Genomic DNA, 24,758 nt, shown 5'->3' on the forward strand with positions numbered 1-24,758 from the left:
CAGAGGGGCCCTGGCTGCAATAGGAGGTGTTCATACCATATTCAATGGGTGAAATCACAAGAAGAGCTGACTTTGATGTAAGTCAAAGAGAGGAGGAAAAAACCTTTGGAGAAGGTCAGCAGTAGAGCCACCCTCGCATGGGGAAATAAACTGGATTAAAACATTCTATGAGGACCATACAGAAGAGACAAACTAGGGTAGAACAGCCTCAGCATCACGAAGGGACCGCCCCAAGTCCAAGGAAGAAATAAGGAGGTCTCAGAAGGAAAAATCAGAAAAAGGCAGGATTGTTTTAAGATGCCAAGAACATAAGGAAAAAAATACAGCCCTCTTGCCCAATCAGAAAGCAGAGTGGGAGCGCCTTGGCAGGGAGCAGGCGTTGGGAGAGGGTCTCAGGGACGCCTGGGCGTCAAAGGACTGGGAAGAACATGAGGAGGATCAAATAAATCACTCGGTGGCTTCCGGGAGCCACTGTTCTGGGCAAGAGACTGACTTAATCTGTGCATCAAGCTTGCTCTCTCTGACAACCCCAGGTCCGCAGAGGGAGTTTCAAGATCTGTTCTTAGCCCCAAGAAGACAATGAACTCATCTGATTTGGCAAAGCTGCATAATTTTAAAAAGAAGAGGGAGAAAGCCAGAAGATAGAAATTTTACAGAAAAAAAAAAAATCAATTAGCTCTCTTTAGCTTCCTTCTCTGCTTCCCATTATCTCTTACAGCCACTTTTTTTGGCCTCCCATGAGCACAGGAATCAGCAAGGTAATTCTTCAGGGTGCCTGTGGAGTGCCCAGGGCACAGCTGTCATGAAGCAGGAGACACAGACCAGATGGGGAGGCAGCAGACGGAGAGGAGGCAGAATGATCTGGCTGGTACTCCCATCCCTGAGCCTAAACCAAGAGCAGAAACCAATAAGAGCCCCCAATCAGCCCTCAGATAATGTGATTTTCTTCTGCTGTTCTGGGGACCAGACTTTTAAGAGGAAGCGAGGAATCAGAGACAAAACAAATTCTAAGATTCCATAACAAATGAATCAAAAGAAGCTCCAGGAATGGCCTTGGAGTCAAAGTGTCAAGTTTAACACACTGCTCAGTTCAGTTGCTCAGTTGTGTCCAACTCTTTGCGACCCCATGAATCGCAGCACGCCAGGCCTCCCTGTCCATCACCAGCTCCCAGAGTTCACTCAGACTCACGTCCATCGAGTCAGTCATGCCATCCAGCCATCTCATCCTCTGTTGTTCCCTTCTCCTCCTGCCCCCAATCCCTCCCAGCATCAGAGTCTTTTCCAATGAGTCAACTCTTCGCATCAGGTGGCCAAAGTACTGGAGTTTTAGCTTTAGCATCATTCCTTCCAAAGAAATCCCAGGGCTGATCTCCTTCAGAATAGACTGGTTGGATCTCCTTGCAGTCCAAGGGACTCTCGAGAGTCTTCTCCAACACCACAGTTCAAAAGCATCAATTCTTCGGCGCTCAGCCTTCTTCACAGTCCAACTCTCACATCCATACATCACCACAGGAAAAACCATAGCCTTGACTAGACGGACCTTTGTTGGCAAAGTAATGTCTCTGCTTTTGAATATGCTATCTAGGTTGGTCATAACTTTCCTTCCAAGAGCCCCTTTTAAAATGAGGTGTGGAGGGTAGGGATGGTGAAGATCAGCTTGAGGAAGGGAAGCAGAATGCAAATACCTAGTTCAGTTAAAAAGACTCAACAGAAGAGACTTCCATCTGATGTCAGTCATCAAGAAAACCCTAAACTCCCACAAATATGTATAAAATAGATAATGAGAACCCACTGCATAGCACAGGGAACTCTACTCAATGCTCTGTAGTGACCTAAATGGGGAGGAAATTCAAAAAAGAGGGGATATATGTATACATATAGTTGATTCGCGTCACTGTACAGCAGAAACACAACATTGTAAAGTAACTATACCCCAACAAAGTACAAAACAACACCCCCCACCAACTCCCTCACATCGTGCGTACGTGCCAAGTTGCTTCAGTCGCGTCTGATTCTTTTGTGACTTTAAGTGCCTGGGCTTAAGAAACTGTGTTTAGTATCCACTTGCAGGTTTGAAATAATGTCGTTTTACACTAAAACCAGTGTAGTGGCATTTATAACACAATGGGCACAGAGAAATAGGTGCTTAGTGAAGGTGCTGAAAGAAAGGATGGCCAGAGAAAACTTTTCTAGGAATTCAGAGGAGAACAAAGTGGTTCCCCCAAACCCAGCACATCAACACAGCAGCTGTGGTCACCAAGGAACGCAGCAGAGGCGGTATCACACGTGTCCCTGTGTGACTGTAACTCCATCACACAATCAGAGCACCCCTCCTCCTAAGATGCTCTAGCAGGGCCACAGAGCTAAGCGTGACAGGACCAAACCCTCAGAAAGATTACAGTCGACAGGACACAGACATGCAGGGCTAACTCTCATGTAAATGAAAGAAGCAAATTGCTCAAAGCTGAGCTCTTCTATTGGCCCTGGGTGTCCTTCTGAGCAGGGACATCTTTTCTGTTCATCTGAGAACTGCTGGCAACCAGAGGAAGGTGAGGGCCCAGGCAAAGAGAAGCAGGTGCAAAAAAATAGAAAGGGGAGGAAGGAATGGATGGGAAGCAAACACCGAGCACAATACTGTCCCCCAGAAATACAATGCGGCCACAGAGGTGATTTTACATTTTCCTTAGTCACATTAATCTTAATGATATATTTTATTTAACCAAAATATGCAAAATACACGTTTGCTATCTCAATACATAATATAAAAATTTATTAATGAGATATTTGATAATACTCTTTTCTACAATTATGGCACATTTCAGGTCAAACAAATCTCATTTCAAGTTCTCAACAGTCACTCGAGGCTAGTGGCCATTGTACTGATGGCACAAATGATGGGGGTCTGAGAACAGAAGGAAGGGTTCAGACCACACCACTAGGTGTGAGACCGGAGGGTAAACAGCAGATGAAGATGCCGTGGAGCACTCAGGGTCCCTCAGGTTGTTCTTTAAAGCACTGTTGACATGCTTGCTTTCAAAACCCTTTCTCAATACACGAAGGTTTAATTTCTATTTCTAGCCCTCAAGGCTCTGTTAGGAATAGAGAGAGCCAGAGAGAAAGCAAGGCAAAACGGGGAGTAGGGGTTGGGAAAGGTATTCAAATGTGCAAATTTCTTTTTGGACGTAAGACTAGGAAAATAATAATTACTGTGAAAAGCATTATTACCTGTGCCAGGCACTCTTCTGAGCTCTCTCTTTACACAAAGCAGGTACTATATTTTTTTCCATTTTACAGATTAAAAACAATGAGGCTTAATTTTTTTTTTCCATTTTACCGATTAAAAACAATGAGCCTTAGCTGAGTTGAGTAATTTCCTCCGAGCCGCTCATCTCTAAATGACTCAACAGGCGCTTGGCTCCTGAGCTGCAGGCTTGACTGAGAAGTCCAGGCAGACCTGCAGAGGAGGCGAGGGTACCAGTCCATCCCCCAATGGACTAGGCCTGGACCTCTGGAACATCTCGCTGCTCTGGGAAAGGTGTGAGCTCGCTAGTTCAACGGGGAGGTGATTCTCCTCAAGAAAGCCTCTCAAGGAAGCTGGAACTGGGTATTACAGACAAATGCAAGGGGCTGGGGTCGGGGTGGGCGTAGTGGTTGGGTTACCACATCTCACTGTGGTATAAAGGTTTCTTCTAAGGCCTCCCTTAGAAATCTCAGTAATAACAGCTCCTATTCACTGCTGCTGCTGCTAAGTCATGTCAGTCGTGTCCGACTCTGTGCAACCACATGGACAACAGCTCACCAGGCTCTTGTCCCTGGGATTCTCCAGGCAAGAACACTGGAGTGCCATTTCCTTCTCCAATGCATGAAAGTGAAAAGTGAAGTCGCTCAGTTGTGTCCGACTCTTCACGATGCCATGGACTGTAGCCTACCAGGCTCCTCCTATTCACTGACCACCTACTATATGCCAAGTATCAGTCTAAGCACTTTACATGTCTTAACACATTCAAATTTCACAAAAACCCTATAAGAAACGTATTGTTATAACATTATACAGATGAGCAAATGGATAGAGTGAGAGAGCTTAAAAAACTTGGTCACGGTCACCCGGCGAGTAAAGATCTGAACCCAGGAAGGCTGGCTTCCGCTCCATGGCACTGGGCAGTAACAAGGGTTCTGTGTCCAGCTTCTCCTCTCACAGCCCACCTGAGAAAGTGAGCCACAAGGAGGGGAGCCCAGTGACAAAGGCGATCTGTGTGCTGCCTGTGGACACTGGTCTCTCCTGGTCTCAATTTCCATACATGCAGGCGCTGAACCAGAAGGCCTCTGAGGTCTTGTCTGCCATTTGCAAACCTGCGTCAAGTTGGGTGGATGGCCAGCCTCATCGCCCCCTGAGATTCCTCTCCTGTTAGTCCTCCAGCCACTCCAGTTCTGAACTGAGCACCGTGTGGGAGGCTCGAGGAGAAGCGTCCTATCTGTGCAGAAGCGCCCGCAGCCATGTCAGGGCAGAGTCCCACCTTGGGCGCACGGCGGGGGTGGAGAACCAGGCCAGAGGAGGTTGGCTCCTCCAGAGAGAACCAGGGGCTGCTTCTGTCCATCTCTTTCCCCCGCGCTCTGCCTTCCTGATCCCCTAGTCAAACTAGTCACCAGTCTAAAACAGGCAGCATGCAACGAAAGGGAAGAGATGATTTCTCATGCCATTTGCAACCTTCCTCTCCTCTGAGACAAACCTTCCCAGCGGTCAGACAGGAAGCCCATTGTCCAGCCAGGATCCCTTTTCTCATGAGAACTTCCCAAACGCGGGGGAGGGCCAGCTGCGGGCGCTCCAGCCTTTCCCAGGGTGTGGTTCCAGAGCAAGTGGGGGTGAGCAGCAGCAGAAGCCACCATGGCTCAGGCTGCCCTCTCGCAGAGGCCCGGCCCAAGCCCCGCTCCAGGGGACTGAGGCTCACAAGCAGGTCCAGCTTCAGAGGCTGTCCCTCCTGCTTCAGGCCTGCATCTTTCACTCCCCTCACCTCACAGGAGAGGGGACATGCCAGCCGGCAGGTCAGAGCCTACAAGAAGGAAGAACATTTTCTTTATGGCACCTTGCCCCAAACATGAAAACTCCTGTCATCTGAGAGTGGCCACCAAAGTTGTTCTGAAGGAAGCAGTGCTGCTCCTTGGCCTGGAAACCCTGACCTGAAAGTACACAGGGTCAGCTGGAGCCCCACCCAACTGTCAAGACTCGGCTCCCAGGTCGCCTGCCCAGGACACCGTCCCAAAGAGAACTAAGCGGCACGGGCAAAGCCTACCCCCGGCCTACAGTGAGAGCAGCCGGGTGAGCTAGGACAGTTCCCCACTGCGTGGGCTTGGGCGGGTCTTCCCATTCCCCAGTTCCCTCACCTGTAAGAGGGGGACAGTAAAGGTGTGTACCTCGTGGGCGCTGTGCAGATTCATCACAATCATGCCTCTCACACACCAAGCAGTCAATAAACAGCAGCTCTATCACCCTCCTCTTTTCTCCACACATCTTCCTGCCTCCCCATAAAGCACTGGCTGTACTGTTGTCTCTGCAATTATTTTCTCACAGGTCGGTCCACCCCACCTCTCCACTAACCCACCCACATACCCAAGCTGTAGGGTAAGCATTTGTTCTGCTTCTTTTATTCCCAGATCTCGGTACAGAAACTGGCAGAAACTGACTTCACCTACAAAATTTTGCCCACATTTCAAGGCACTGTCTTTTTAAATGCAAAGGGTCACATGGTTTCTGATTTGAGATGAATCAGGAGCGGATAACAGCTGAAACAGGAGGGAAGTTGGCAGGCAGGGCACAATGTTTAGAATGACATAGTCATAGGACACAACAAAAAACTGGTTAGAACTAACAAGGCCCAAGATGGTGGAAGACGAAACTTCCAGGAGACTCTGAGCCTCTTTATACACTCACTGTAACGCATCAGCTAATTGACACACCGGCCAAGGCCATGACAGGTCTGAGGCCAACCATAGAAAGCTGAAAAGTGGGTGGTGGCCCAGTTCCTGGAAATCCCCGCCCTCTTCCCCAAAACAGTTGGAATAACCCTCCCACTTATTAATCTATGAAATCAGCCAATCCATACAAAGTATAACCACACCACATTTTGGAGTCTTGCTTTCTGAGATGGCCCACACTCTTGTCTGTGGACTGTGTCTCTCTGTAAATAAATCTACTTCTTACCTATCACTCTGTCTCTCATTGAATTCTTTCTGTAATCAGACGTCAAGAACCTGTGCTTCATTAAGCCCTGAGACCAGGTGTGTGATCTCAGTTAAAAGACCTTGGGCTCCATCCTAATCTGAGCTGCGTGGTTTCTAGCAGGGAGACGCCCTCGGCATGGGACATCTCATGTTCTCTAAACTGCCATCTCCCCGTGAAAATACACTCCCAGCCACCAGAATCGGGCCATGCAGAGTCACAGCGTGGTCTGATGGTGAATCAGGGTTTGACCTGGGGGCCTGCCCTCTCCTGGGCCTTACTTCCTAGCAGCCAATACTCACCTTCGTGAAATGCTTAAGGGGATGGATGAAACTATGTACCTGAAAGTGTCTTGCATCAAGCCTGGCACACAGTAGGCACTTTCTTTAAATTCTTTACATTTATTATTCACACTATAAATGTGATTTGTAAATGTAAACTGATTTGTATAAATGTAAACTAATTTCTTACCTGTGGTTTTTGGAATAGGGTAGGGCAAAGACTCCAGCAAAGAAAAGGGATTGCTTCAGAAATTTCTTGATGTCTGGAGAGGGACAGGCAGTGAGAGGAGTAGGATGAGCACTCTGGCTTGCCTGCTGTCCCCTCCTCCAGCTCAGTAATATGCCAGCCCCCTGCCCCACTGTGTTCTCAGCAGAGCCTGAGCTGTTCTTGGCTGACAGAGAAATGAAGATGCTCAGTCATGTGCGACTCTCTTTGTGATCCCATGGACTGTAGCCTACCAGGCTCCTCTGTCCGTGGAATTTTCCGGGCAAGAGTACTGGAGTGGGTTGCCATTGCCTTCTCTGGGGCATCTTCCCGACCTGGGAATTGAACCCAGGTCTCCAGCACTGCAGGCAGACACTTTACCCTCTGAGCCACCAGGGAAGATTAATGGCCTCCATATGGCCTGTTACCCTTTCACCCCTTTTCTCACAGCTCAGGGACTTGAGAGACACGCGGCCACCTGGGGCTACACCCTCACCCCACCCCTACTGTACAACTGAGAAGACGAGCAGGCAGGAGGACCCTTCTCCTGTTGCTGCTCCAGGCCTGGGCCTCACAGTATCAAAAACCCTCCCACCCACCGCAGTGACTTAAGAGAGCAGCACCCACAATTTTCCACCGCCTCCACCCCAGGATGGTGGGATGCCAGCAGGGCTAAGGAGACAGGCCATTCCACGTGCTTAACAAATGATACTACGTTCCCCTGAGAGCAGTAAAGGGTTAAGAGAAAACAGATGTTTATTTTTTCTCATCAGCGACTGCTACTTCCTGGTCTCATCTCCTTTATCCTATCATTGAAGAAGCTGCCCACGTGTCTGCTCTTGCCCTCAGAATTCCCCACCTCTAGGAGGATGGAGGCTGGTCCTCTGCAGGAAGGCCCCAGTCAGCTGCTTAAGGCACTGAGCAACCTCAGAAGGAGAACTGATGAGCGAGTGATAACTGACTTCAGAGTCTGGCTGGGAGTTTACGACAGGGCTGGACTCAGAGTTGTGGTTTCATTCCCAGTCTACCATCTGATGGAAATACCTTATGCCAAGTCTGGTGTCAGGCACACACAGTAGGCCTTCGAGAAACACAAATTTAAATTTAAAACAAATTTAAAGATCTCTGCTGTCTAACAGGGTAGAAGTGATGAAGAGAATTAACATTTATCACCAGGCGCTATGAGAGGCAATTTAAAGTTACTATCCTATTTTTAACTCTCCCATCCTATGAGGAAAGTGGTGTCATACTCAATTTGTTCAGATGAAGAAAGTGATGCTCTGAGCAATTTAGTAGTGGCCTGAGATTACAAATCTACCTGGTAGTAGAGTCTGGATTGAAACTCTGGCATGCCTTTCTCCAGCTCCTTGACTACAGATGCCACCAAAAAAGTTACCCCAAGACCTACAAAAGTGTAGCATGGGGGTGGGGTCCATCTGACAAAAAGTTGCAGTAATTCCTGTTTGGCGAAGAATGTGGACTAGTGAGTTTACTTGTGCCCAGAGAACTCAGCTCATATCTCAAGTGGGGCCACATTTTTCCAGAGAGCTGGGGGGAAAAGGCAAGACGGTTTCCTTTAGTAATCTGTGAGCATTACAAACAATGGAGCTATTTAAGGAGCACGGATCCCAAAGCTGCAAGTGGGAGAGGGCATGGGGGCATTTTCAGCTTGGGAACACCCACCTTCCAAGAGGGATACATGACAGGAAGCCCGCCACTGAGTGCAGAACGGGGGTGTGAGCTACATTTAGATAGAGGGCTGCCCTTCTGCCCACCGCCTAGAATACAGAGGATCACCAGGGCAGCTCTGCCAAGGCCCAGAATAAACAGCCTCTGCTGCGTGCCTCCAAACAGGGAGTCAGGCAGCGCCTTGCTTATGCTGGGTGCTCAACAAGCCACTGCTGCTTGCCCAGGCTCACACACCTGCAGTGAACGAAAGGGAGCAACTGGTAAACTCTAGCCACAGAGGGCGGCAGAAATCAGCTGAGGGGGCAGAAATCAGCGATGGAGGTGACCTGTAACTGGCAAGCGCTACACTTCTTGGAAAAACACCCACCCAGTAATTGAGGGGTAAAGGTCTGAATCATCTTTTCTGAAGAAAGAGATGTGATGGATCTTGCTGTGACAGACAAGGTGCAAATAACAGACTACAGGTCGAAGGCCGGCCATAAAGTGAGCCCTGCACATTCCGTGGGGGTTTGTGTCAGGCCTGACCCTACCACGAGATTAGGAGATATAAAAGGGAAAAGACAAGGCGGTTCTTTGGAGGGTGGGGTGCGTGGCATGGGGAATGAAGTGGCAAGGGCCAGGGGTCATTGCCTTAATCACCTCTGAGCCAACAAAAATGAGGAACACTGTGACCGATGGGCCATGGGAAGATGGAGTCAAAAGTTACAAAATCTATTCATCTGGAGAGTCTTCCTCCATCTCGTGAGGAAGGAGAGTCTCTTCTTTAAATGCCTCATCAGTTTAACCACACTGTTCATACAGCCACCACAGGAAAAGGAGCTTGTCCGGCCTTCTTGGTTTCCTCTGCACTTCCTAGAAAGGGAACTTCCCACCCTCTGCTATCATCAGCTGATCAAGGGTGGTGAGAAGTCTCCCCAGAGGAGTTTTATTCTTCTTTACCCCCAGTCAGTCCAAAAGGCAATCACTCTTGAATATTCACTGGAAGGACTGATGGATGCTGAAACTGAAACTCCAAAACTTTGGCCACCTGATGCAAAAAACTGACTCATTGGAAAAGACCCTGATGCTGAGAAAGATTGAAGGCAGGAAGAGAAGAGGATGACAGAGGATAAGATGGTTGGAAGGCATCACGAACTCAATTGACATGAGTTTGAGCAAGCTCCAGGAGTTGGTGATAGACAGGGAAGCCAGGGTGCTGCAGTCCATGGGATCGCAAAGAGTCAGAAATGACTGAGCGACTGAACTGAACTTTCAGTTTGTGAGTCTTTCTAAAGTTCTGGGCCAGACGGAGCCAGAGGACTCCTGGCAGATCCCTTTCCTTGTCCCAGGCAGCAGGGAAGGCCAGAGTCTCTCTCACCTCCTGTGAATTCACTCACATCAGACCCGCTGTGAGGTCCATGGCAGGGCCCCTGCCCTCAAGCGCTTTCTCACATGTCTGGGACCTGCTTCCCCTTTGATTTTAGCTTGAGTATTTATTAGCCTGGCTGTGACAGGCTGTCAAGATCTCTTGATCATTAAACAAAGCAAACGCAAAACAGATTAGTGAGCTTCAGGGACAGAGTCTCAACCGTGCTTTTTATTTGTCCATCTGAGCCCCACCTTCCTGTTGCCTCCCCTGCCTCTCTCAGGTCTTTGGGCCCCTGCGCCTGGTAAGCCACTTGTGACTGACCAGACAAGATTCCGGGTCAGAAGACATTGCCTGTTGCAGTCTCAGTCATTTGTGCGTCAGAAGATACCTGTGTCCAAACATCACACAGGTGAACAGAAAATATCCTTTAATCTTTTATCTTCCAAAGAATGGTTTAATGACTTTCACCCATTAGAAGAGAGTTAAAAAACACTTGCAAACCTTGATTCTTATTCCCTCTGGATTTCTTTCTACTAGGAATGCTTTCTCAATATAACATTTTCGTATCTATGAGCCCCGACCAGTGTGCCAGGTTGGTGACAGAACTTCGAGAGTAAATAATACATCCCTGGTGACTCGGACGGCAAACAGTCTACCCGCAATGCGGGAGACCTGGGTTCGACCCCTGGGTTGGGAAGATCCCCTGGAGAAGGGAATGGCTGCCCACTCCAGTATTCTGGCCTGGAGAATTCCATGGACAGAGGAGCCTGGCAGGCTACAGTCCACGGGGTCACAAAGAGGCAGACACAACTGAGCGACTTTCACTGTTCCTGAGGAGACTTCACACTCTTTGGGGGTACAGATGAGGCGCCCCAAGTAGGTTATAATAATAGTAACATCTACTCTATCTCCTACAGTTCACCTAAGGATTGCATGTATCCATCTGTTCTTTCAATAGGTTTTTACTAAGCACTACAGCACTGTGGCAGGCAATGGGGAAGGAGGGTTGGGAAGGCAACAAAGATACCGACCCTACCTTCTGGGAGCTTGTGGTCTAATAAATAACCACAGGAGACACATGTTAGAAATCAATCTGGGCTACACTAGGAGGTTCTGAAGAAGGGTTAATTCAACAGGGGAAGAGATCAGAAAGGAAGAAAGAAATGATACCAGAACTCCAAATCTAGAGGTAAACAGGACTGTGACATGGGATGAAAGACTGTGACTTGCATAAAGGACGGGGAAGAGCATGCAAGGGGGAGCAAGGGGGAGACAAAGGCATAAGCAGAGGAGCAAGAAGAGGGTGTGTGTGTGTGTGTGTGTGTGTGTGTGTAGCAGGACATAGCTGGAAATTCAGAAAATCAGGGAGGGCCCCAAATACAAATCTGAATAATGAAAAACTCTTGGGTTCTTCTTCCCTACTACTATTATTACTACCAATAAAACGAAAAGCCGGCTCTATGTTTCTAATCCAGCTGAAGAAACCATCTGAATCTCCCTGCCAACTCTGGCAACTAGTTTTCAGTGGAGCTGGGGTGCAGGTGTGGCAGAGCCAGGGCAGCAGAAGGACCGAAAGAAACCATGTGAGCTCTCCGGTGCAGATGCATCATGTGTCTTAAGTGTGCCAAGGTGAGGGGGCCCGGGAAAAACTGCAGGGACTAGAGCAGAGAAAAGGAGTACAGAGATGTCCTGCGGTCAATTTCGTTCCCAGGGTTCTCTCACACAGCAGCAGATGGCCTATCCCTGGAGGACTCAATCTCGGAAAACAGCTGCTCCCAGATCCCGGTCTAACAGCTGGGGTCACAGGACCTCTCCGCGCAAGCTGAATGCCAGAAATCAATGGGTTCCATTGTGCCTGAGCTCTCATGTCCAGGCTCATGCCCTAGGCCTGCCTGGAATTGAGGACTGAGAAAAATAAAACTATACACTTTGAAAGACTGCACTTGCAAATTCACGGAAAGATATAGTATTATAAAGTCCAATTTCATTTAAATTACCTTGACTTTGCTAGGAAACTATTGAGATGCTAATTATTTGAGAGATAAAGGAGAGTGGGGGCGGGGGCAGGGAGCAGAGGGACAGATCATAATTGGAGGAAAACCCCAAACTGTCTCTGGCCCTCCTCGTCTTCCTGCCCACGGCACAGAATACCAACCAAACCAAAAAGCAGGCGAGATGCCCCATGTACTGGAAAAGGGGATAAAAATCCATAAAACGGTGTGTGTGTACACAGAGGAGTGTAAGTGTATGATTACATAATTAGGCACATTAAAGTATTTATACTGCTGAGACTAAAAGCCCCCACTCAAAGGCATTCCACCAAAGTTGAAAGGGGAAAAAGAAAATAGAAAATAAAGCATCTAATTGCAATCTTCCACAAAGCCAGACATCCCCAGCTGGTGCCACAGCTGAATTCTCTTAATTAACATGTTGTAATGGCAAGTATGAAAGACACTGTATGCTTATCAACTCCATGCCTTGGCTAGCCAGGCATGGGAGAAGGCCACAACGCTGCTATAATTAAAGATTTTTCTCTTTCCATTATAATGGTACCCTGGTGTGGGATGTCAGTGGTTTTTGCTTAAAAACTTAGTTGTTTAAAGCACACATATAATAAAACTCTATACTCACAAAGTCAAGGACTGAGACTGGAGTATACAAAAGAGTTCACAGTCCAGGCACGAGTTTCTAGTTTATTTTTGGTGGTTGATTTTCTCTTACCTCCCCAAACCTGGGACTTTTCCAGTTAGAGAAAGCCAGCAGTGTTTGAGCAGCCTAGCCTTTTAAATAAACGCAGCCCATCTGACAGCTTAAAATCATAGGTTAAAAGTATCTAAATAGAAAAAAGATGACAGACATCAGCATATAAATGAGTAAACTGCCAGGGGAAAGGCCTTGAGAGTAGGTCAACATGGACTGTGTTCCAAGGGACAGATTCAGCCCCAGAAGCCCAGACGGGCCTTGCACCCTTACAAACAGGGTTTTGTTTCTGCACAAGTCTTGATCACAGGGGAACCTGGTTATAGTTTTTCCATTTCTCCAGAGACAGCCCCCCTGAAGTCAAATGATAGGTTTATATATTATAATATATATAAAGAAGATGGGCTCTCAGGAAGCCAAACGAGATGCTAAAATGCCTAATAATGCTTTGCCTTTTATACTCCTGGACAGCATAACTCAGGTTTTTGGTTTTTTTTTTACACTATTCTTTAACTATGTTCTTCCTCTTCACCACTGAGGAGGGCCGTTGACTTAAGAGTCAGCAAATGCTCAACCAACACTAATGATCCCCGGCTCTTGGCATGCTGAACTTCAAAATCTTCTCCTCAATTATTATCAGCTTTAGAAGACCTGCCCTTCTTATAACTACCATCAGCAATGTCATTTTCCCATTTTCAACTCATCCGTAGAGAATAAAGGGCCCCAAATCCAAGTTACTGCTGCAACATACACGGCTGCACAGATGGAGTCTGTGAGGCTGCTCAGAGCATGCTGCAAGCTGGCAGGCAGCCACACCCCAGACCCACCGCCCATGAGGTTTCCTTCTCAGCTGCTGCACCAAAGTCCAAACTCGTTACCCAAAAGGCAACTGGGGTGTCAATTTACAATGTACCAAAGTACAGGTTGTTTCTAAGACAAACTTTTAAAAGCTGACTGCTCAGCACTGTTTCAGAACCACCTCACGAGGTATCCGATTTGCACTCTTTTGCCCCTTACACCCTAGCCCCAAAGGCCTGAATATGAATGAGGAATGTGTCTAAGGATCACTGGCACTCAGCAACACACACATACCTGCACTTCACAAAGAAGCCAGGACTGCAGCCAGGGTGCATAGGTTTGCATGGCACCAAGGGAAGCCAAGCTAGTCGGCACACGCCACAGGCCTGTTACTCATCCTGGGTTTCCGATTCTCTCTGCCTTGTTGATGGAAAAGGCTTGTTACATGTGCAGGTGGCGATCCTGAGTCTTCGCAGGTACTTCTCGCAGTGGAATAATGTGAGCAGAACAATAGTCTCTCCATCCCCACCTCACCCCCAGCTGCTAGGAGTAACTAGGCCTACAGGAAAGAGAATCCATGTGCTTCATAGACTCCACAGGAGTGGGTGGGCAATCCTCTGGGGCTAGTCTATTTGTACTTGCAGTCCATGTGCAAAACCAAATGAAACCATACACTCCAAGATGGCAGAGAAGTTGCAGAGCAACTGATTCTGAACTGTGGGCCTGCTGCTTTCTCTCACACAATCCTCTCAATTTTCCCAGCCAGCCTCACCTCTCTGAGGGACAAAGATAATAAAGAGCAAAGAGAGCTGTGTGTGTCACAGAAATCCCTTGCATTCCTATACACTAACAATGAGAAAACATAAAGAGAGATTAAGGAAACAATTCCATTCACCATTGCAAAGAAAAGAATAAAATACTTAGGAATATATCTACCTAAAGAAACAAAAAGACCTATATATAGAAAACTATAAAACACTGGTGAAAGAAATCAAAAAGGACACAAATAGATGGAGAGATATACTGTGTTCACCGATCGGAAGAATCAATATAGTGAAAATGAGTATACTACTCAAAGCAATCTATAGATTCAATGCAATCCTTATCAAGCTACCAACGGTATTTTTCAGAGAACTAGAACAAATAATTTCACAATTTGTATGAAAATACAAAAAACCTCGAATAGCCAAACCAATCTTAAGAAAGAAGAATGGAACTGGAGGAATAAACCTGCCTGACTTCAGGCTCTACTACAAAGCCACAGTCATTGAGACAGTATGGTACTGGCACAAAGACAGAATATAGATCAATGGAACAAAATAGAAAGCCCAGAGATAAATCCATGCACCTATGGACACCTTATCTTTGACAAAGGAGGCAAGAATATACAATGGAGAAAGGACAATCTCTTTAACAAGTGGTGCTGGGAAAACTGGTCAACCACTTGTAAAAGAATGAAACTAGCTCTTTGAGGAAGACGTGGTGGAGGCTGCCATGGACCTTTGTGCCGCCCGCTCCTGCTCCTGACTCACCGCTGTTCGTTCTCACCGAGGAACAAGTCAGTCAGGAAGCCACCACAGCCATGGCCTTTAAAGACACCGGCAAGACTCCCGTGGAGCCAGAGGTGGCCATTCACCGGATTAGGATCACCCACACCAGCCGCAACGTGAAGTCTCTGGAGAAGGTGTGTGTTGACCTGATCGGAGGCGTGAAGGAAAAGAATCTCAAAGTTAAAGGACCAGTTCGGATGCCTACCAAGACTCTGAGAATAACTACGAGGAAAACTCCTTGTGGTGAAGGTTCTAAGACTTGGGATCGATTCCAAATGAGGATCCACAAGCGACTCATTGATCTGCACAGTCCTTCTGAAGTTGTCAAGCAGATCACTTCCATCACTATTGAGCCGGGAGTCAAGGTGGAAGTCACCATTGCCGATGCCTAAATCAACCTTTTTAATAAATCAATAATCAGTTGTTAAAAAAAAAAAAAGAATGAAACTAGAACACTTTCTAACACCATACACAAAAATAAACTCAAAATGGATTAAAGATCTAAACGTAAGACCAGCAACTATAAAACTCCTAGAGGAAAACATAGGCAAAACACTCTCTGACATAAATCACAGCAGGATCCTCTATGACCCACCTCCCAGAATATTGGAAATAAAAGCAAAAATAAACAAATGGGGCCTAATTAAAATTAAAAGCTTCTGTACAACAAAGGCAACTATAAGCAAGATGAAAAGACAGCCTTCAGAATGGGAGAAAATAACAGCAAATGAAGCAACGGACAAAGAATTAATCTCACAACTATACAAGCAACTCTTGCAGCTCAATTCCAGAAAAATAAATGACCCAATCAAAAAGTGGGCCAAAGAACTAAACAGACATTTCTCCAAAGAAGACATACAGATAGCTAACAAATGTATGAAAAGATGCTCAACATCACTCATTATCAGAGTAAAGCAAATCAAAACCACAATGAGGTACCATTTCATGCCAGTCAGAATGGCTGCTATCCAAAAGTCGACAAGCAATAAATGCTGGAGAGGGTGTGGAGAAAAGGGAACCCTCTTACTTACACTGTTGGTGGGAATGCAAACTAGTACAGCCACTATGGAGAACAGTGTGGAGATTCCTTAATAAACTGGAAATAGAACTGCCATATAACCCAGCAATCCCACTGCTGGGCATACACACTGAAGAAACCAGAATTGAAAGAGACACGTGTACCCCAATGTTCATCGAAGCACTGTTTATAATAGCCAGGACATGGAAGCAACCTAGATGTCCATCAGCAGATGAATGGATAAGAAAGCTGTGGTACATATACACAATGGAATATTACTCAGCCATTAAAAAGAATACATTTGAATCAGTTCTAATGAGGTGGATGAAACTGGAGTCTATTATACAGAGTGAAGTAAGCCAGAAAGAAAAACACCAATGCAGTATACTAACGCATATATATGGAATTTAGAAAGATGGTAACGATAACTCTGTATGCAAGACAGCAAAAGACACACAGATGTATAGAACAGTCTTTTGGACTCTGTGGGAGAGGGCGAGGTTGGGATGATTTGGGAGAATGGCATTGGAACATGTATAATATCATATGTGAAAGGAATCACCAGTCCAGGTTTGATGCATGATACAGGGTGCTTGGGGCTGGTACACTGAGATGACCCAGAGGGATGGGATGGGGAGGGAGGTGGGAGGGGGGTTCAGGATGGGGAACACATGTACACCAGTGGAGGATTCATGTCAATGTATGGCAAAACCAATACAATATTGTAAAGTAAAATAATTAATTTAAAAATTAATAAATAAAATGAAGCATTAAAAAAAAACACAACAACAAAAAAAAGAGAGGGGTGTGTGTGTGTTAAGTTGCTTCAGTCTTGTCTGACTCTTTGCGACCCTATGGACTACAGCCTACCAGGCTCCTCTGTCCATGGGATTCTCCAGGCAAGAACACTGGAATGGGTTGCCATGCCCTCCTCCAGGGGATCTTACCAACCCAGGGATCAAACCCACGTCTCTTAGGTCTCCTGCATTAGCAGGAGAGGGTTCTTTACCACTAGTGCCACCTGGGAAGCCCAAAGACAGCTGGACCTTCTGCAAATGTGGGCTGGCCCATTACAGTCAAATCTTGTTTTGTGGACTACTCTGTTACTCAACTGTTAAAAAAAAAAAAAAAGGCGATTACTCAGAATGGGTTTTAGCATTTATCTACCAGCAATCTGAACAGTGTGTCTGGGGCCTTAGTTTTCACAAAAAAAAAAAAAGGGAAAAAACCACTGGTCTTTAAAAGCAGCAACATGATGTCAAAGCTAATGTCTTGAGGCTTCAAGCTAAGCCCTCGTCTGTTGGGGGCCAGAGTGAGGTACTCCGCCCATGGCAAAGGTCATGAGGAAGGAGGCTCGACATACGCAAAGGCGGGATCGAGCCTCAGGAGTCCCCCTGGAAATCCTCGAGCGTCTACCCCCATAACCAGAGCCTGCCTACTTTACTACTTTGTGCTCTTACCTACACCTCTGACTTTACGGGGGGCTGTCCCCCACCACCTCTTTTGGAGAAGGAGTTAACTTAGAGCTCCAGTTTATAATAATTCCTGGGCGTGATAAGAGTGTTTTAACCTACAAACTCCTCTGAAGGTTCTCTGGCCTGCCTGACAGGCTTGTCCGGCCACACGTGATCGCTCACAGCCTCCCAACCGTGAGAGGCACAAGATGCTTTAAACCTTCTAAAAACAGGTTCCTTAGAAAAGTTAGAAAACTATTAGTATAAGTATAATGGGCTGATTAGAAATTGTGTTGGTGAAGGGTTTTTCATTTGTTGAGCCAATGTTTGTTGCTAAGTCTCCATATCCCCTGCCCTTACACACATTAATGAATATATAGAATTGACCTTTGATATTAATCACGTTAGACCTTAGGCTAAGTAAATTCTTTCCTTAACTAAAACCCACTACACCCTCACCCTGTAGGAATGTAACTTTATTTGGGTGGCGTCTGTTTTGAGAATAATCAGCCCTGGAGAAATAAGTGTCTTGACTGACTGACCGCTGTCACAAGGAGAGGGTTGTAAATTGTCAGCAGGCCCCCCTGGCCAGAAGATGATGTAACACCCCTAAGACCTCTGTATACATTTGTGTGAAGCACCTGACTTCAATAAAAGTCAGGACTGCTGTCCCCACGTGACTTTTGTATAACATCTCAGTGTATAAAAACAGACTCTGGAAAATAAAGATTTGGGATCAGTTTCTCGAAATACTGGTCTCCCCATGTCGCTCTCTCTCTCCCTCTGGCTGAGTCTCCATCTGGAGCGCGGAACCCACCATGCTTACTAATTATGCCTGGGCTTCTAAGATCCGACCGGGGAGGCCTCAGTGTCTCCTCTCCTTCGGGAGAACGGAAGGACGCCTGCGGCCTACGTAAGTGGTGCGAACTTCTTGTCTTGAAGTTTTATTGGTCTCCCGCGTAAACCAAGCTACTCAGCCTCTTTTCTCCACTGAATTTTCCTACTGAGCTATCCTTATTCTATTACTCTTTATATCTTTAATTAATATCTAATTGAAGCTATTATATCCTGATCCTCGCCTATGCCGTCTCTCCTTCGAATACCCTGGATCAGCCGGGGCTGGTCCCCGGCACTCGTCCCTCTCCTGCACCAGGGCCCATACCCAGAGTGGCAGCTGAGCCTCTGCTGGCCTACACCCTGCCCTGGTGACAGGCTGGGATGATCCCCAAAGAGGAGCCGCTCACTTCCCAGGGTTCCAAACCTGATGCCTGCCCTGGACATGCTCTGGGTCCGTGCCAGGGAGCTTGGGGTGGGTCAGCTGGGAGGGGCAGGCCCCGCCCAGGCCCAGTGGCTGGTATGGAAACTGTCACTATGTTCCTGACTTAGGCAAACTGGGCAGTACTTCCCTTGGCAATCATTTACTCTTCCCTCTTTCTATTGGAACTTAATAGATCTTGCGATGATGTGTTTGTCCCCACTGACGCAATCTCCCTCGACAATAATTTATTTTCTCAATTTTCACTTTCTATAAACAGCAGCTACTAGTAGTCTATTAAGAAGAATACTTTCTGACTGATCCTCTTTGGTATTATTTATAGTCCAAAGCTACCCAAACTCCTTATTTACGATTGTGAATGGGTGGAGGGCATGGGTGGAGGGCACAGAACTCAGCACGGGCAAGGATTCTGCATGATGCACCCCGACTCCTGATTAGGCACAAGGTGACCCATGTTGTCTGGATCTGAGCAATCATCCCTGGTCAATCCCAACCTAAAACGAGCAGCATGGAACCCACCGCACTACGTGCCTGGCTCTACTGGGCCCACCTGGGCATAGCACCTCCACAGGGGCCCTAGTCAAAGTTTAGCTCGAGCTGGCACCTAACACCTGCTCCTAGCCAGACAGCACTAACCTCATGGCCTAAGTTGCTGTGCCCTGCCAGGGGAAGCTGCAGGCGGCCATAGGCCACGGGCAATGTGCGACCACGCTCACCCAAGACAGAAGCCATGTACCAGGCCATCCCTCTCTCCAAGGACCCAAGTATGACTTCCTCCCAAGAGCGGTGGATGGAGCTGGGGTTCTCCTCCTGCCCACCTGAAGGCATATTCTAGCTTACTCTGGTCAGCTAATATTCCCCAAAGCCACATTTTTCCTAATGCTGCTACTCTCTTCTCAGAATCTGAGAAAGGCTGCCCATTTCTTCCTGTAAGTCTAAATGTTTCTCCTGGATGTGCTAGGCCCTCCACAATTTGGTCTGTCCTGTTTCTCCGACGTCAAGTCCCGCTAGGCTACCCCCACCATTGGGCTTACTCACCCACGTTCGTGGCCTCAGGTCAGCCTGCTGGCTCTTCTCAGCTCCTCCTTCCCCTCTCAAATGTCCTTTCTTACCCGACATCAGCTTAACACCCCCCTCCCCCGACAGTGCAAGGCCTGGCCTCAGTGCTCTCTTCTGTAGGAATTCCCTTTCTCTGAAATGAAGTGCCCACGACTTCACAATTTAGCCCACACTTACTACTGTTTTGTTCACCGTTGCTATGCGTGAGTTGGTCTTGCCTCTCCAGGGTACCATCAGCATCTCAAAAGAACAGCAAATCCATGTTCTCCAGCCTGGGCACACTGAAGGCACTGGACAAAAACGTGATAGAGTCTGTGCCCAGAAGGGCTGATACCTCTTACAACATGGACTGTTTAAATGCTTAAAAAGACCCCAGTTCTTGCATCTCAGGGAGTCTCTCCCCCTCAACACCCAACTCCTGGACCCAGTCCTGGCAAATCCTGACACTTCTGCCTGCAGAGAGCGAGCATTCCAGCTCTCATCAAAGCGTTAAACAAAAGATTTCACAACACCCCCATCCCGCTTCAGGCTCCAAAGCTCTTCAAGGGCACCCTGTTTAAACAAGAGGTGCGGTATATTTTTGGGAAATGATGAAGCAACTTCCCATAAGAGAAAAGAAAAAAATTCCCCAAGTGCAAAAAGGCTTCTTTAAAAAACAAATATAACACCCTGCCTTGCCAAGGGCAGAGAGAAAGAATTTGACATCCAAGCTCTTCATCCTTGGCAAAGAAGCCTGCTGTGCAGGAGCAGGAGAGACAAGCTGTGGGGGGTGGGAGAGGGAAGGAGGCAAATCCTCCTGGCCAGGCGTAGAGTGCAGCACTTCTCAGAGCTGGTGGCCCTACCTAATGCCTCATTTCATTCTGCCAAGGTGCCGTGGAAGCTCCCCATCTCCTCCTTCTCTTCCTGGACTCCTTCAACAGCAGATGTGACCCAGTCAAGCTGGGTGCTAATGCAGTATTTCACACCCACCAGAGGTACTTCCACTTAAAAGCAACCGCACAGGGAATTCTCTGGCGGTCCAGTGGTTAGGACTGGGTGCTCTCACTGACAGGGCTCAGGTTTGATCCCCAGTCAGGGAACTGAGATCCCACAAGCTGCACCACACAAACAACTATGGTAACTCCTTTGGAGGAGTTGCTTAGTCACTAAGTTGTGTCTGACTCCTTGCAACCCCATGGACTACAGCCTGCTGGGCTCCTCTGTCCATGGAATTTTCCCAGCAAGAATACTGGAATGGGTTGCCACTTCCTTTGGAGGATGGTAAAATCCTTTTGCAATAATCGCATTCTTCTTCTTTTTTTTTTTAATGGGGCGGTCGGTATGTTTTGTATTTTATACATTATGTTTGATCATAAGGATTATTTTCTCACATATTCCAGAGTGTCTGCATTTCAGGGGAGGGTGCACGAACAAACTGGGTTAGGAGGAGAAAATTCATATCATTTTGCTTGATCTGCAAGGCTTACCTAACTACTCCTCATCTTTCATCTTTATAACTACTGCTAATCAAACAGTACAGCAACATTAGCAGTACTTTTCAAATAAGAAGAAAGAAAAGCATCACCCGCAAAGGAAACCACTCAGGTCCATGTCCATATAAAGGCCTAATGTATTCATACCCAGTAACCAGCATCTATGTGTTCAGACCTCACTTTGGCATAAGCCCCTTCTCCCTGAACTTGAGAATTCATGCCCATATGGCCTGTTTGCATGAACCAGGAGGCAGCGTGCAACAGATCAATCCTAGCTTTGCCCTTATCAGCAACAGAGCAAAGAATAACTTGTCCCCTTCTGCTTCTTACTCTCCCAATCTACCTAGTGACCATTCTCAAGAACCAATGAAAGGGCCATTAAACAAGCTGTCAAAGAAAGTCACGTCTTTCAGACACAATAATGATGTGAAGAAGGCTCCTGCAAGCTCAGAGTCTCTGACTTGCAGCCCCTTCTTAGGTCCCCCCCACCCCAACCTCTTACAGCAAGCACACAGGCCTGCAGGAGTTCATGTGGGAGCCCCATTTCTCTAGAACCATGTGGATTCCTGCTACAAAGCTCTTTCAGAAAAGAAGTTAATCTACCTAGTCTGCATCTTTAACAGATTTCCAGAGTTTGTGGAATTTTCTTTTTTTAAGCTGCTGAAGGGGAAGCAGGAGTCTGGGTGTGGCTAAATGGGAAACACAACACCATCCAGAATTCCTTCCCTGAGCAGCGCCTTTCTGCTGGCAGCGTTATCGCACACATACAACTCATGCATCACTTTCAAAATACGCTAGTCAATTTGAAATAAATGTCAGTTTATTATTTTTTTCAAAACGAGCAGTAACTGTGGGGGACCAGGTGCTTTCGTTTGTCTGTTCAGCACATTCCCGCCCTTGCAAGTAAGACATGCTGGAAGACAATTTATTAGGATGTCTACATCAGCTCCTTAACCACAAAAAAGAAATCCCCTTCGCTTGCGGTTACTAAAGAACCGGAGTGCAAAGTGACAGGAGTCAACGCAGTAAACAATTTATGGGGAAGGAACTTGCGGGAAGGGAAGGAGATGGAACAGCTGTCCCCCAGAAAAGCCACAAGTGAAACAAAGACTAAAAAGAGGTCAACTCCAAGTCTTCATTTTAATTGGAAAGGCGGAGTTAGTAGGGATGAAAGATGAAAGGGATCATCTTCTTAGAATCTGTATTTGAGTTTTGTGGGGCCTGGCTAAGAGTCAAACAAGCTCTCCCCTGACACATGGGGCACATACAAACACCTCTAGAACATAACTAAGGGGTAAATAATATAATTTACGGTGTCGCTTTACTGAAAAGATCGGCAATCAAAGCAGCATCTGAGGTGGAGGGAACAGCATCAGCGAGGCACTGGGGGCACATCTGATGGTGTGTCATGGGAATAAATGCCTGGTGGCGTTTCCTGGACGGAGCATAGGCTAGGGAAGTGGCTGGAGAGATTGCACAGGTGAGGGTACAGACCTTAACAGCAGCCTCACAGCAAGCTTTGAGTTTGTTTTTGTTTTAAGGGGAGAAGAATCATGCTAAGTCTGAGATTTTTTTTTTTTAAACTTTACAATATTGTATTGGTTCTGCCATATATCAAAATGAATCCACCACAGGCATACACGTGTTCCCCATCCTGAACCCTCCTCCCTCCTCGCTCCCCATACCATCCCTCTGGGTCATCCCAGTGCACCAGCCCCAAGCATCCAGTATCGTGCATCGAACCTGGACTGGCGACTCGTTTCATGTATGATATTATACATATTTCAATGCCATTCTCCCAAATCATCTCACCCTCTCCCTCTCCCACAGAGTCCAAAAGACTGTTCTATACATCAGTGTCTCTTTTGCTGTCTCGTATACAGGGTTATTGTTACCATCTTTCTAAATTCCATATATATGCATTAGTATACTGTATTGGTGTTTTTCTTTCTGGCTTAAGTCTGAGACTTTGAGTTATGCTGCCTGCAGGGTAGAAGACAGATTTGAGGGGAGGGAGGTAAGGAATATACTGGGAACAGAGAAACCAGTTAAGAGTCTAGTGAAAGGTGAGGCCTTGGATGTTAGCAGTACTTTTTTTTTTTTTTTTCCCCTTAAAGGGGGCTACCATTTATGCCCCCAACTGTAGTTAACCTGGCAGCTGCCTGCCTGCACACTGCCCCCACCCCCCTGCCCAGCCAGCCCGCCCGGACACAACCAGGAAAAAGAGAGCTTCCTGGTTCCTTCTCTAAAAGGAACTCAAACGTCCAGTGGAAAATGGGGGCTTTAGAGAGGGTAGGCGCTTCCAGAATCCCTGTCACTGGTGAGTTCTGGTCCTTGGACAGCAAGTTGTGATGAACTAATAAACACAAGGATCCAAAATCAGAGTGCACCAGCATCTCAAGGAGACACAGCAATAAACTGCAGAATGCTGGGACCCTCTCTTAAACAAAGGATCTGGGAAAGGTGACTAAATCCCTGCCTATCCTTCCATCCACACTGCTCCCCTCACCCCAAAAAGCTCAAAAAAATTCTGCTATAAAAAAGGCATGGAAAATGTTCTATTAAGGCTCTACAAATGTTCTGAGAAGGTATAAAATTAAGTGGCTGAAGGGCCTGGGAAACGGCAGACAGCACCCACAAAAGTACACTAGTAAACTTCCAGAAGAAAGACTTCTGTGGTGGTACAGTGGTGAATCCACCTGCCAAAGAAGCAGACGCCAGTTTAATCCCCGTGGTCCCGGAAGATTTCACACGCTGCGGGGCAACTAAGCCTGTGTGCCACAACTACGGAGGCCCCACCCTAGAGCCCCTGCTCCACAGCGAGAGAAGCCCGTGCACCGCAGCTAGAGGAGCCCCCGCTTTCCGCAACTAGAGAAGGCCTGTGCTCAGCAAGGAAGACCTAGGGCAGCCATAAAGAAAGAAAGAAATTGAAAAAAAAAAAAAAACTTCTAGAAGAAAATATGAGCCCATCTTTTATGAAATTTGAAGAGGATTTCTTAAGAAAGTCAAAGAAAACACATTTCAGAAAGAAAAAATTATGAATAAAGGAGCAGTGGTTCTCAACTCTTTGTTCTCAAGTCCCCCTTACACTATCAAAAATTATTGAGAATCCTCAAAGTTGTCTCTGTCTTACATCTGCCAACACACACCATTGCTGAAAATAAAACTAGTTTTTATTACTAATTTACAAATTCATTTAAAAATAATAAAATCACAGTGATTGTATCAAGACATATCATGTAAGTCTCTGAAACTCCACTACACACCTGTGAAAGAATGAGTGCAAAAAAGGCAAACAGTATCTTAGTAGTAATGCGAAAACTGTTTTAACCTTGTCAATCACCTGAAAAGACCCCAATGACCCTTCAGAACCACTGCCATAGATAAAAGTTAAAATAATCTGCAAACTAGAAGACAGTCAAAGAAATATAAAACTCAAGAGATTCCATTTTATATCCATCAGATTGGCAAAAATTAATATCTAACAATACTAGCTGTTGCAAAACATACGGTGCTGTGCTTAGTCACACAGTTTTGTCTGACTCTTTGCAACCCCATGGACTGTAGCCTGCCAGGCTCCTCTGTCCATGGGATTCTCCAGCCAAGAATACTGAAGTGGGTTGCCATGCCCTCCTCCAGCAGCTCTTGCCAACCCAGGGACTGAACCCAGGTCTCCAGCATTGCGTGTGGATTC

The 24,758-nt window shown here is 46.7% G+C and overlaps 1 protein-coding gene and 1 pseudogene across 10 annotated transcripts in view; one reads left to right on the forward strand and one right to left on the reverse strand.

Annotated features, from left to right (window-relative positions):
* The window catches only part of SUSD6 (sushi domain containing 6), a 98,993-nt gene that overhangs the window by 12,896 nt on the left and 61,339 nt on the right, over nucleotides 1-24,758 (reverse strand). For 3 of the 10 annotated variants that reach the window (XM_086320040.1, XM_086320041.1, XM_086320043.1), the window contains one exon: nucleotides 19,770-19,882. The exons of the other annotated variants lie outside the window; for them this stretch is intronic. In XM_086320040.1, the coding sequence (XP_086176166.1) occupies nucleotide 19,770 (1 nt within the window). In that variant the 5' untranslated portion in view covers nucleotides 19,771-19,882. The remainder of the gene's footprint in view (nucleotides 1-19,769; nucleotides 19,883-24,758) is intronic. 10 annotated transcript variants of the gene reach the window in all.
* On the forward strand, nucleotides 14,779-15,224 carry LOC147364103 (small ribosomal subunit protein uS10 pseudogene; annotated as a pseudogene).

Source organism: Bos grunniens, chromosome 10, assembly GCF_055505025.1.
Source record: "Bos grunniens cultivar Pamir isolate PY7600 chromosome 10, Bosgru_T2T1.0, whole genome shotgun sequence".
In the NCBI taxonomy this organism is placed as follows: Eukaryota; Metazoa; Chordata; class Mammalia; order Artiodactyla; family Bovidae; genus Bos; species Bos grunniens.